We start from the raw sequence: 13,076 nt of genomic DNA on the forward strand, positions 1-13,076 counted from the left end.
TCCTCTAAAAAATCACCAGATAACTCAACTATATTCTTGAGCCATGAATGTTAGACATTCAAAACAAAATCTGCTTAAAAGTATAAATTATTATTATACATAAATACATGCGCCAAAAAACAATGCAAAGTCACCTCAACCATAATGTTTGAATGTGCTTTGTCGTCCTAAAATGTTCCACATTTGATGTAAGCGAAGGTTGTATTTTAATTCACCGACTCAATTTTGTGAAAAGATTTACCATAGTGAACACAATATTCTTTGATATTATATGGTCAGTAGTGTCAACCAGGGATGACCTTGACATGGTGCAAGTGGCATCACTTCACAAGGCCCCTGAATTTTTTTTGTTTGTTTTATATTATATATATATATATATATATATTAATATTATAAAACCGGTATATATACTCAAGCATGAAGCACTTTGATATAAAAGTGTATTTGGTGAAGTAGGTTTTCTAGCGCTTTCTCCTATGTATAAATAATAATAATAATAATAATAAAAATTCTTCCACTCAAAACAAAACTAAAAAAACAATTCATGCCTTCTTATTTTGCTTGAACTCTAATTTTGTTGTTGTTATCAAATATACTAATATTTAATTTTATCAAATGAAAATATTAAAAAAAATTTATGAATTTGTTTGTGATTGTTATTACATGCTAATTGATGATGAATTTTAGTTATAAAAAAATTGTTTAATGACATTAAGTCATGGCAAAAAAAAAAATAGTATTTTCATATTAGATTATGTAAGGGCTCTAGTTTAAGTTTCACACAGGACCCTCAAAATGTCAAGACCTGCTCTGATATCAACTTATTGCATTAATAAACGCATTGACTCTCACATAGTATGATTAGTTAAATTTGACAGAATATGAGATCCCTCTTGCAATATCCTTTTTTTTTTTTAAAAAAAAAAAAAGTTTGGAATGCCATAAAACAAACAAGAGGCTTCCAACATATGTAATCTGCATGATTTATTAAGGGATCACAAATTGTTTATTTATTTATAGTTTATTTTTTCCGAGAATCACATCGATTATCAAATGACAACTTACAAAAGCATGTTACACACAAACTTCAACTAAAATCAAACAAAAAATTCCACCAAATTAAGAAAAAAAACACACATGTTCAACTTGCCTTATTTTAGTCACATCTGTTGACTGTAAATTACCAAATGGAGAGAGGACCCTTGAGAAGCTATGACTTGTGAAAACCTCTAGAAGAAGTAGTATGGGGGGCCTTACAGAACCACGCAGCACACAAACTGCAAAGCAGCAAATGTATTTTTAGTACCTGAAAAAGTCTGGAGGGATTACAACAAAGTTGCGTGCAGCAGTTGATGTGTACTTACTACATTATAATTATCATGTTCGTATATGTTAATTACCACATCATGCTGCCAGACTATGCTTTAGCTAAAGTACGTAGTCCTTTTAGTACCCGCGCGCTTTCAGGTACTCAAGTAAGGCCTTGCATGGAGATGAAGGGTTATCAGAATTGGCAGAGTACCACGTCTGAAAAGCGCTCAGCCCAAGCCCTGAGAGAACACCAATGAAAGCCAAAATCCAGGGCTTGCTGAAATGGTCGTAAAAGAATTGAGCCATCCATTTCTTCCACCTGGTCTGGTAGTGATCTCTTCTATCTTGCGTTTAACATTGCTGTAAATTGCATCGTTAGGCACCAAGTAAGTGCCTATCTCATTGAAGAGTTGAGCCACCTCCTCGTCACTCCCAAGTAAGTTTCGAAGTATGTGGTTTTTCCTCAGATGCTTCACATCAACCGCATAATTGATGAGCGAGTCGAGGAAGCCTATGTAAGAGGTGATCTCGAAATGTTCTGGAAATCGGGACACATTTCGTAGGCTATCAAGTTCATGAACTTATGCCACATCGAGTCGTCTACTTTTATTTTGGGAAGATAAAGGAACCCAAGCCATAGAAAGCTCTTAAAATATATGTGGCCCAATATGCTTGGTTCCCTTACTGGCCTAAACTGGATCCCGGCTGCCTGAAGCTCTTGTACATTGTGAAAAGATTGGGGACGAATGTTAACTCTTGGCTCACTTTTTTTAGGTGGATATCCTAGTATTCCTGTCCGAAGAAGCTCAAGAAGATGAGTTGGCTCTGGTTCTGTGCTTATTCTTATTATTACGCCTTCAGGACGTGCTGCGCCTGCTACCCGTTGTGGCTGATATGGTGCAACATTACTGTGCATCTGAACAAACCTCTCGATTGAGTCCTTCAAGTCCTCATGTTTGCTGCTTGAGCTTGTCAACAGCTTGAGGAGTTGATAAGGAAGTTGGTTCTCGAGCAAGAAAATGTCCTGTTCTGCAAAAGGCCACCTGGTCGCTCTTGATCTCAAAACATTCTAAGTCATCATATTTGTACATGAATTCCAGCGTCGAACACCCATCAACGAACAACATCGACGCGAGGTATTCGTCGTCATAGTCCACTGTTGCTTCCCGGTCATAGCACTCCCTTAGTTCCTTGATGTTCACGTCAACCTTCTTGAGCAAATCTGCTTCATTCTGCTAACTGTCTCTGACAAAATTTACCGCTAATTGAAGCTTGAGTTTCTCTCCCTGCTGGCAGATTGGATTCAAATGGTGGAAAGGACCGATGGCAGTTACCCTTGGCTCGTAGTATCTTTGGAGATATTTGTGATCTCCTCGGAACATGACGGGAACCCTTTGGATCTTTGGTTTGGCATTAATATTTTGATACCCAGATGACCTTGCTTCTTCTGCTGCTGCTGCTACTTTCCTGAATCTTCGGAGTCTCCTCTCCACGGAAACTTCATATGCATATGTTTGGGCCATGTAAGTTCAAAGTGCTGCTAGTCGAAATGAAGATATGTGGCTATTCTTTTTTTTTTCTTTTTTTTTTTTCGTGGTTTGCCCTGAATGATCAGTGGCTATTATGGCATGCATAGATATACAGCAACATGCCACAGAAATTCATCACTTGAGCTTCAAGAAAATAGAAGCTTAATTCAGAAGAGAGATCCTTGATATATACTTGGATGACACAATATTTATGGTGTTCGTGAAGGAATAAGTACACTTGCATGACTTTATATGAATCGGAAGTTTGGTATATATTTTATTAGTAAGTACACCAATCATAAGGAAGAAGCTTTTTGTCTCCATCAGATAAAATAAAAATTCTGTTTGCCTGTAACTTTAATCATGCAGTGGCATATATGTTATCTTGGACCACACTCTTGAAAAAAGCGAGGGTTTTGCTCATCATGAATATTGCCTTGGCATAAATATTACGACTTGCTAAAATACTTACCCGGGATCGTTTCTTTCACTAAAAAAGAAAGAAAAAGCTAGCAAATGTTTTACGATAAGAATCAATAATGTGATGCACGTGTAAAGTAGAGTTTGCATCCGTGAAGGGAAATTTTCAAATAAAATATCAAGAACGCGAGTCACGCAGTTCATTAGGATTTAGATGGAGTAATTCTAATATAGCGATTTGGATAAAATTATGATATCAAATTGTTTGTTTAGACTACTACAATCCATGCATGCTACAATTTGAATAAAAAGAAAACGACGAAAACAAATGGACTCCAAATAACTCATGACGGTCGGCCTTAGGCCTAGGCTTCGAGGGCGGTCACCAAAGGCCTCGAATCAAGGGTCTTCAAAACTTTATATATATATATATATATATATATATATATATATTTATTGAGGACTCTTGATTCGATAAATATCTTTTAGGCCCTACAAGATATTTATTGAAAGTTTAAAAATAGAAGGGCCAAATAAACATACTTCCAAGTCTTTAAAAACGGAAATGCTATAATGTATGTGACTTGAAAGAATTCTAGGAAAACTCTGGATCTTCAATAAGTTACTAGTTGAACAGACATAATGGGTATCGGATCCACTGCCTTTGTGTCCCCTCCATTTGCCCTCGTGTCCTACTATTTAACAAAGAATTAAATCTAGGAAGATTCACTATTATATCCAATATAGGGGCCTAAATTATAAAAATACCATATATGAAATGGACTTTAGAAACACACCCAAAGCCCATTTACAATATAATAAAGAGACTTTTAACTTCTTGTAAATTACAAGACTGCCATTAATTTCTTAACAAGCCCAACCTCAAAATCTCATAAAAATACCCAAAACACTCAATAGGGCATCAAAGAATTTAATAATCAATATTAAATTCAATAAAGCCAGCTGTCATTTTTTAGGTTTTTTTTGAGTTTGTTCATAGAAATTCAATGGTGTAAGGTTTATTTATAATATTAGTGCTAAGAATGGGTATATCACTAAATATCTCTTAAATATGTTAACTTCTTTTATTTTGCTTTTAAAAAATTTAAAAATTAAAAACTCCAAAATAGTCTGGAGCATCCTCTGGCTCTGGCCTGTCAACTCTCAAGCCCCACCCAACCACGTCTCTGAATTCTCGAGCCCTAAGTTTCAATGCAACACCACTTCTGGTGCTCTATCTCTATTCGCTGACTATCTCCTAGGACGAATACCATGGCCTATTTTGAGGACTTAAGAATTCAATATTGGGACTTCCCACCAAGGCTTTCATGGAGACCATGACCCAATCATGAAAAGGTTCACATGCAAATGCATAATTAAGAATTTAAATTGATCATTGATGTGATTATGTGGTTCGTTGTTGGAGATATCTCCTGGTGTTGTACTGAATTTTGGAATGATAAGGTTTGTATGACAAGTGTGAGATAGTTGAATGCATATTACTTGTTCGACAAAATGTGCAGCTGGTGGCTTGTGGATTTCCTGCTCTGTTTTTCTGCTTGTTGGCTTTGATGAAATATTTGATTGAACAAAGGTATACTCAAGAATTTAAATTGTTCATTTGATTAACTGGGTTTGAAGGAAACAGAGGATAAAAAAATGTATACTAGATTGGTTTTATTCTTGTAGAGATTAGAAGGGAGGAGAAATCCTAAACCTTAAAATGACGTTGTCTTTGCCACAAACACATCATTAGGATTGAAAATGTAAATAGGGAAACCTATTTCTGATAAAAACTGCCGACTGTGTACCTAGTCTGGATGCCGCTTAAGACAAGCGCTGTTAGAGCTCCAATGAAAGCAAGCATGACCCAGGGGCTACTGAAATGATCTTCGAAAAATTGAGCGATCCATGCCTTCCACTTGGTCTTGTAGTGTTTTTCTAATTTGGCATTGATAGAGCTGTACATGGGATGGGCAAGAACCAAATCAGGGCCTATCTCATGAAAGAGGTCGGCGAGGGCTTGGTCGCTCCCACGCAAGTTGCAAAGTATGCGGGCTGACCGTAGCTGCTTAGCATCGTCAGGATGAGCAATGAGTGAACTGAGGAAGCTGAAGTAAGAGGTGACACCAAAATTATTTAGGAAATCAGGACACATTTCGTAGGCTATCAAATTCAAGAACAAAGACATTGCGTCTTCGTTAATTGGAGGAAGATTAAGAAATCCAACAAGGCCTAGAGAAGTAAAAGATATGTCCCACAAGGAGCTAGTTTTGCTGCGCCTAAAATGAAACCCCGCTGCCTTAAGCTCCTGTGCATTGCGAAAAGATGGTGAATTGTCTTCTTTGCGATGATCAGCATTGGGAACCTTTGGTGGTGGACCTAGCATTCTTTCCCGAAGAAAATCAAGAAGATGATAAGTGGGGTGACCATAATCAGGAAGATGATGAGTGGGCCGAGGATTATGAGAAGGAAGATGAGTGTTTCCTGCTTCTTTAAATAAATAGGCTGCCCTTATGGCACGCGCGTGATTATTATTCAACTTCAATTGCATGTCCAGTGGCATTTCTGCTGCAATAATCTGCAGTTCAACAAAACTCTGTATACTTCTGAACAGCTGCCTTTTTTCTGGGTTTGAGCTCATCAACAGCTCGAGGAGTTGATAAGGGAGTTGGTTCTCTAGCAGGAACAAGTCGAGCTGCGCAAAGGCAGCTTGGGTTCTGTTCATCCCAAACTCTTCCAAGCGGTCAATTTTGTGCATGAATTGCAAGGTTGAACATCCATCTATGAACAACATCCAGGCCAGTGTCTCATCATCATCGTAGCACTTTGTTGCTTCGTTATCGTAGCAGTCCTTTATTTCAGTGATGCGGTCCAAAATCTGCTTGTACAACTGGTCGTAGGTGCAGCCGAAATCCGTGACAAAGTCTGCTGCCAATGTGTATTTGAGTTTCTCTGCTTCAATGCACTTATCATGATGGATAGGACCCATTGCTAATACTCTTGGCTCGAAGTATTTATCCAAATTACTGTGACTTCGGAGAATTCTTGGAACACTTTGGATCTTCGATCTTGAGCTTCTAGCTGAATTGTCATCGGGAGCTGGAACAAGTCTTCTTTCTGCGTCGCTCAGTTTATTTACTCCCTACTCCACAGAATCGGGCATTTTAATGCTCTACTTAGTTAAATGTAAAGCTTTGCTTAAAGGAATTTGAATACCTAGTGGGCTTAATGTTTACAAGGTGAAAACCCATCTTGCAGATGCATCTACTAAAATCATAAAATAGTATCACTTAGATGAGACTAGCTTATTATCATTCCATTTGGTTTCGGGAGTTTCTTTATTTAAACGGTATCTATGGTCTATGAACTTGTGCTCGAGTTTTATATTGGTCCTCCAACACATTTTTGAATCATTTTGATACTCCAATTATCGCACATGTTCTAATTTTTACTTTTCCATCAAATGCTAAAATATGAAAACTATGAGAGAATATTTGTTTGTGGGAATTTTCTGTGTATAATTCTGCTTGTAGGAGGTCATATTTATAATACAACGAAACCTGAATGGGCAAGTAAATAATAAATTCCTAAATCTATTTACAATAGGAAATCAAGAATTAAAGTAAATCAATTATAATTATAATAGGAATTCTTGGTGTGTAAGGAAAGTAAGTCAATATCCACAAGTCACGCCTAATACTCCTCACGCTGGTGCATAGATGTCGCCAATGCCCAACCGATCCAAAGAATTGTGGAATGCTTTATCGAAATCGCTTTGTCAAAATATCCGCCAACCGATCCTCAAATTTCACAAAAGGAAATCAAACACTTTAGCCTCAAGCTTCTGTTTGATGAAGTGTCGATCCACCTCAACATGTTTAGTACGATCATGCTGAACCGGATTCTGTGCAATGGCTATAGCAGCCTTTGTTGTCACAAAAGAGATTCATTGCAGATGTAGGTTTATACCCAAGTTCAAGAAGCAACTTTCTTAACCAAAGAAGTTCACAAATCCCTTTAGTCATGCCTCCAACTCGCTTCGTGACCGGATAAAGCTACTACATTCTCGCTTTTGCTCCTCCATGTCACTAAATTACCTCCCTACGAATGTGAAGTAACCCGATGTGGATTTTCTATCTCTTACATTACCTGCCCAATCTGCATCTGAATAACCATCAATATTTAGATGACCATGCTTTGAGAACATAAGTCCTTTTCCAGGTGCACTTCAAATATCTAAGTATCCGAAGAACTGCATTCATGTGGTCTTCACTTGGAGAGTGCATAAATTGACTGACAACGCTCATCGCATAAGCAATGTCTGGTCGAGTATGTGACAAATAGATCAATCTTCCCACTAACCTTTGGTATCTTTCTTTGTTAGTTGGAACTTGATCCGGATATTCTCCAAGATGATGATTCTGAATAATAGGAGTGTCCGTAGGTTTGCAATCTAGCATTCCTGTGTCTGTCAACAAGTCCAAGACATATTTCCTTTGAGAGAGAAATATGCCTTGCTGCGATCGAGCCACCTCAATTCCTAAGAAATACTTGAGTCCACCTAAATCCTTCATTTCAAACTCTGTAGCCAGATAGTCTTGTAGCTGTGATATTTCCTGTTTATCATTCCTAGTAATAATCATATCATCAACATAAATTATTAATGTTGTTACCTTCCCTTTCCGATGTTTCAAGAACAGAGTATGATCGGAGTTGCACTGTTTGAAACCATTGTTCTTCATTGCCATGGTGAACCGTCCAAACCATGCACGTGGTGACTGTTTCAACCCATATAATGCTTTTCGTAACCTCGCAAACTGTTCCACTGAGTAGTATTATAACCAGTGAGGAATGTCCATGTACACCTCCTCCGTGAGTTCGCCATGTAGAAAAGCATTCTTTACGCTGTGTAAGGACAATAAGACTCGACGGTGTTTAACTTTGCAATCGGAGCAAAGGTTTCTTCATAGTCTATACCATAGGTCTGTGTACCCTTTTGCCACAAGTCTTGCCTTGTATCGCTCGATAGATCCATCTGCATTGTGTTTTATAGTAAACACACATCTACATCCGATAGTCTTTTTTCCTCGTGGTATAATCTCCAATGTCCAAGTCTGATTTTTCTCAAGAGCTTTCATCTTCTCTTTTATAGCTTGGACCCACTTAGGATCTTTCAATGCTTCAGAGACCTTGGTTGGAATATGGATAGTGCATAACCGATGCACAAAAGCCTTGAGTGGTTCGCATAGCTTCTCAAAGGATACATGATTTGCAATTGGATACTTGGATGTTTTGCCAATATCGTGAATAGCGGTTTGGTGGCTTCCCAATGATTTTGCCTGAAAGGTAATTGATATCCATAGTTTTATCCTCTAAATGCACAAGTCTAGTAGGAGTAGTTACCTCAAGGATATTCTCGTGAGATTGGTCCTGGTACCATGTTGAGTTAGAGGGGGTCTTCATCTTGTTGTTCTGTATTGTCCGTAGGTGTGAGACTCGGATCGAAATATCTTCGTGATGGACAGTGGGTCAGGTAATTGATCGCTATGAATGGGTGATTGGTCGCTTTTCGGCATAGAGTAATCTTGTGCTCTAGACTCAGGATGATCAATCATTTCTCAGACATAGGAGAATTTCTTCGCTTTCCAAGTTGCTCCAACTCGCTCTTCACTTCAGATCTCCCCCTGCGTAGAATTGGATGATGGGTCATGGAAGAACAGCTCAGATTCTAGAAAGGTCACATCCAAAGTGACATAGGTACGTCAGGTAAGAGGGTGATAACAACGGTAGCCTTTCTGATGAATGGCATAACCCACAAAAACACAACGAAGCGCACAGGATCAAGTTTGCTACGTTGATTTTTGTGAAGATGAACAAAAGCCACACATCCAAAGATTCGGGGTGTGAGTACCAAAACAGAGGGCAGAGGTCTGTGTTGCGCAAGCACCTGTAAGGGAGTTTTAAAGGTCAATACACCAGAAGGCATGCGGTTGATTAGGTGAACTGCAGTGACAATAGCATCATCCCAGTGATGGCGAGGAACATGAGCGCCAATCAGAAGTGCTCGAGCGGTTTCAAGAAGATGTCGATTCTTTCGTTCAGCAACACCATTTTGTTGCGGTGTCTGAGGACAAGTCGCCTCATGGATAATTCCATGTTGTTGGAAGTAAGTCCGAAAGTCATTATTGACAAATTCTCCACCATTGTCGGAGTGAAGAACTGGATTTGAGCATTAAACTGAAGCTTTCATCTGCTTGTGGAAGGATGAAACTGGAAAACACTTCGCTTTTATTCTTCAGCAAATAAAGCCATGTCATCCGTGTACAATCATCTATGAACGTGACAAACCATCGAACACCGTAAGGAGCAAAGTGATAGGTGAAGGTCCCCGACATCGAGTGAATTAACGTAAATGGAGTAGTACACTTGTTCGTGACTCAACGGGTAGGGCACACGGTGACTCTTGGCCAAAATACAAGTATCACATGTGAAGTCGGAGTCCTTGAAACCGAGAATAAATCTGGTATAAGATGCTTCATATAACTAAAAGACGGATGTCCCAATCAACGGTGCCACAACCAGATTTGCTTTTGTTTGCTATCAAAGGGATGCGTCACACTGTTAGCCATACCAGACTGAAGTCATCGACATAATATAGCCCTCTCTTAGTACCACGACCAAGAATCTCCTTAGTGTGAATATCCTGAAGCAAACAAAAACTCGGGTAAATGAGTACACAACAATTCAATTGTTCAAGAAGTCGACTAACGGACAACAATTTAGTGGATAAAGATGGAACAAGTAAAGTATTAGACAAAGTGTGAGAGAGGATGAGAGTGCAATACAGCCTACCGCCACAGGATAAGTAACACCATTGGCATTTGCAATACAGTTCGTTGAGGTTGTGTAGTATTCAGAAAATCATCAGGATCAAACGTCATATGATCAGTTGCACCGAATCAATTATCCAACTCCTAGAATCAATCTTAGCGGAAGTATGGAATCCATAACCAGTACCATTACATCGTCGATTATTGTCCTCGATCTTTAAGAGTAGTGTACCAATTGGGATAGCCATGCAATTTAAAACAAGTTTCACGAGTGTGTCTTGGATCACCACAATATTCGCAATCTGGTCCATGTGTCGGGGTCGTTAGTGGAGAAGTCATAATCTGTGCAGCGAAGATGTATAGGATACAGTTTAGTAGGAATTCGGATCGGGATCTGAGCCCGAGCCTGGCCGGAGTCGGATTCAAGTCGGGATCGGGCCCAAATCAAAGATAAATTCGGGTCGGATCGGAGTCATCATCGGGTGGGGTCGAGGTCGTTGTCGGAGTCGGAGTTAGAGTCGAGGTCGCCGCCGCTGCCATAGTCGGGCCGTGGTCAAGGTCGCCAAAAGAGGATCCCGACTTAGGATTAGATTCGGGGCCAAAGTCCTGATCGTGTAGGAGCTGAGCCTATCCGGGCACTCAACTCACTATGGTTGGTTGAGAAGGAGAGAAGGAGTCGGTGGTGCTACCTCCATGAGGGATGAAAAAATCACCAACCCCCATAGCGGTGGCGGGGGTGTGAAACCAGAGTCAGCAATTCCAAGATCGCCGCTCTGATACCATGCTAAAATATGAAAACTATGAGAGAATATTTGTTTGTGGGAATTTTCTGTGTATAATTCTGCTTGTAGGAGGTCATATTTATAATACAACGAAACCTGAATGGGCAAGTAAATAATAAATTCCTAAATCTATTTACAATAGGAAATCAAGAATTAAAGTAAATCAATTATAATTATAATAGGAATTCTTGGTGTGTAAGGAAAGTAAGTCAATATCCACAAGTCACGCCAACATCAAATTCCATAAATTTTCTATCTAGTGGTTTTGTAAAATCATCAATTGGGATATAATTATCCTCTAAAAACCACCAGATAACTAAACTAGATTCCTGAGCCATGAATGCTAGACATTCAAAACAAAATAAATACGTGCGCCAAAAAGCAAAGTGAAGTCACCTAAGTCAAAATGTTTGAATGTGCTTTGTCGTCCTAAAAAGTTCCAAAATTGATGTAAGCGAAGGTTGTATTTAACTCACCTAACTCAATTTTGTGAAAAGATTTATCAAAGTAAACACAATATTCTTTGATATTATATGATTAATAGTGTCAACTTGTTGCATTAATAGTCACATTGACTCTCACATAATATTATTAGTTAAATTTGACAGAATTTGAGATCCCACTTGCAATATCTTTTTTATTTTTTTTAAAGTTTGGAGATGCTATAAAACAAACAAGAGGCTTCCAACATGTAATTTGCATGATTAGTTTAGGGATTAATTACAGCAAAGGCCACACATGATCACAAATTGTTTATTTATTTATTGTTTTTTTTTCGGAGAATAACATCGATTATGAAATGACAGCTTACAATAAGCATGTTACACACAAACTTCAACTAAAATAAAAGAAAAAGTTCCACCAAATTAAGAGAAAAGCACACAAGTTCAACTTGCCTTATTTTAGTCACATCTGCTGATAGTCAGTGGCGGATCCAGGAAATTTTCAAGGGATGTGCAATATTTGAAGGGCTAAAAATTCGCAAAAGACTCAAGCAAGGTCCTGGGTTCAAGTACTAACATCCGTGTAGTGTGTTAAAAAAAATGCTAAAAATTCAAAAAATAATTTAGACAACCAACACTACTACATTTTACTATTTGTGCGACGAAGGAAAATTCGTTGCTCAAAAGGCACTACAATGATTTAAAAACTTATTCACACGCAAAATCTGGAAACTTGCGCGACGAATATCTCAGCCAAGAAAGATCGCTCGCGTGACAAAAATGAGTCGCCGCGCAAAGTGGGAAGAAAGCGCTGGTTTTTTTTTGCGCCAAAACTTTGCGTGACAATGAGTTGGTCGCACTAAGAACCTTTGCGCTATAAATTAATGTCTTCGCATCGCGCAAAGCATGGAACGGAAGACAAGGTTGATTTTTTTGCCAAATATTTGATCGACGAGGCAATCGTCGCGAAAGACGTCATTGCGCAACGATTTTACTTTTGTCGCGCAAAGAAGGAGAGAAAATGGCGCCAAATACTTGCGCGACGGACGTTTTATTCGTCGCGCAAGGTTTGATGTCGGCACTATCTTGTGCGACGGAAAGTTTTGCTTGCGCGACACCTTTACGAGTTTGCGCGACGACACATTTTTTCCGTCGCGCAAAAACCTGATTTCTTGCGCGATTTAAAACGTTATTCGCCGCTCAAAATCCTTCTTCTACATATCTGCAATCGCCATTGCAGAGGCGATTGCTCCATTTTTCTGCCACCAATTTGTCCTCCGTCTGTACTGCTGCCTCTGCTAAGAATTTAATACGCTCATTGGGTAAGTATTATTTGTCATTTGTTTAAAAGTATAAATGTGAATTCGTACTAACGGTATTATTATTATTTTTATTATAGATATTTGTAAATTCCGATTGTGGAGAACGATTGAGAATGTATTTCATTCATTTTATATTAAATTCATTACATTATGTTGAACTTAGTTTGTTATATTTATATATTTTGTTCTTGAATTATATTTATATTATGTTGTTAAATTGTGTATGACGTAGAACAATGTGTTGTGATGTACGAAGTTAATTGAAATTAACTTCGTACTTTTATTATAATTTTTTAGTAACACTTAGTTTCCCGTTCGAGATTAGTTGGATTTCGTGCATGGATGCGTAAAGCATGACTGCGGTCCAATTAATTCTTGAATTGTCCCATTATTTGGACAGTTTGGTAATGATAGTGTTGTCACGAATCTACGGCTA

General features: G+C 38.5%; 1 protein-coding gene and 1 pseudogene across 2 annotated transcripts; both read right to left on the reverse strand.

Moving 5' to 3' along the window:
• Window positions 1–1,005: 1,005 nt before the first annotated feature.
• Window positions 1,006–2,992, reverse strand: LOC148914836 (UPF0481 protein At3g47200-like; annotated as a pseudogene). The gene is made up of 2 exons (XR_016122740.1): window positions 1,401–2,992; window positions 1,006–1,277 (listed from the first exon to the last, which is right to left on the reverse strand). The product of XR_016122740.1 is annotated as a UPF0481 protein At3g47200-like (transcript).
• A 2,047-nt stretch (window positions 2,993–5,039) lies between these two features.
• Window positions 5,040–6,514, reverse strand: LOC148914837 (UPF0481 protein At3g47200-like). Its single transcript, XM_089043315.1, has 2 exons — window positions 6,500–6,514; window positions 5,040–6,405 (listed from the first exon to the last, which is right to left on the reverse strand). Exons 1-2 carry the CDS (start codon window positions 6,512–6,514, stop codon window positions 5,041–5,043), a joined length of 1,380 nt encoding a protein of 459 aa, XP_088899441.1. The 3' UTR covers window position 5,040.
• Window positions 6,515–13,076: the final 6,562 nt, after the last annotated feature.

Source organism: Prunus mume, linkage group LG8 (genome assembly GCF_029339155.1).
Source record: "Prunus mume cultivar Tortuosa linkage group LG8, ASM2933915v1, whole genome shotgun sequence".
Classification (NCBI taxonomy): Eukaryota; Viridiplantae; Streptophyta; class Magnoliopsida; order Rosales; family Rosaceae; genus Prunus; species Prunus mume.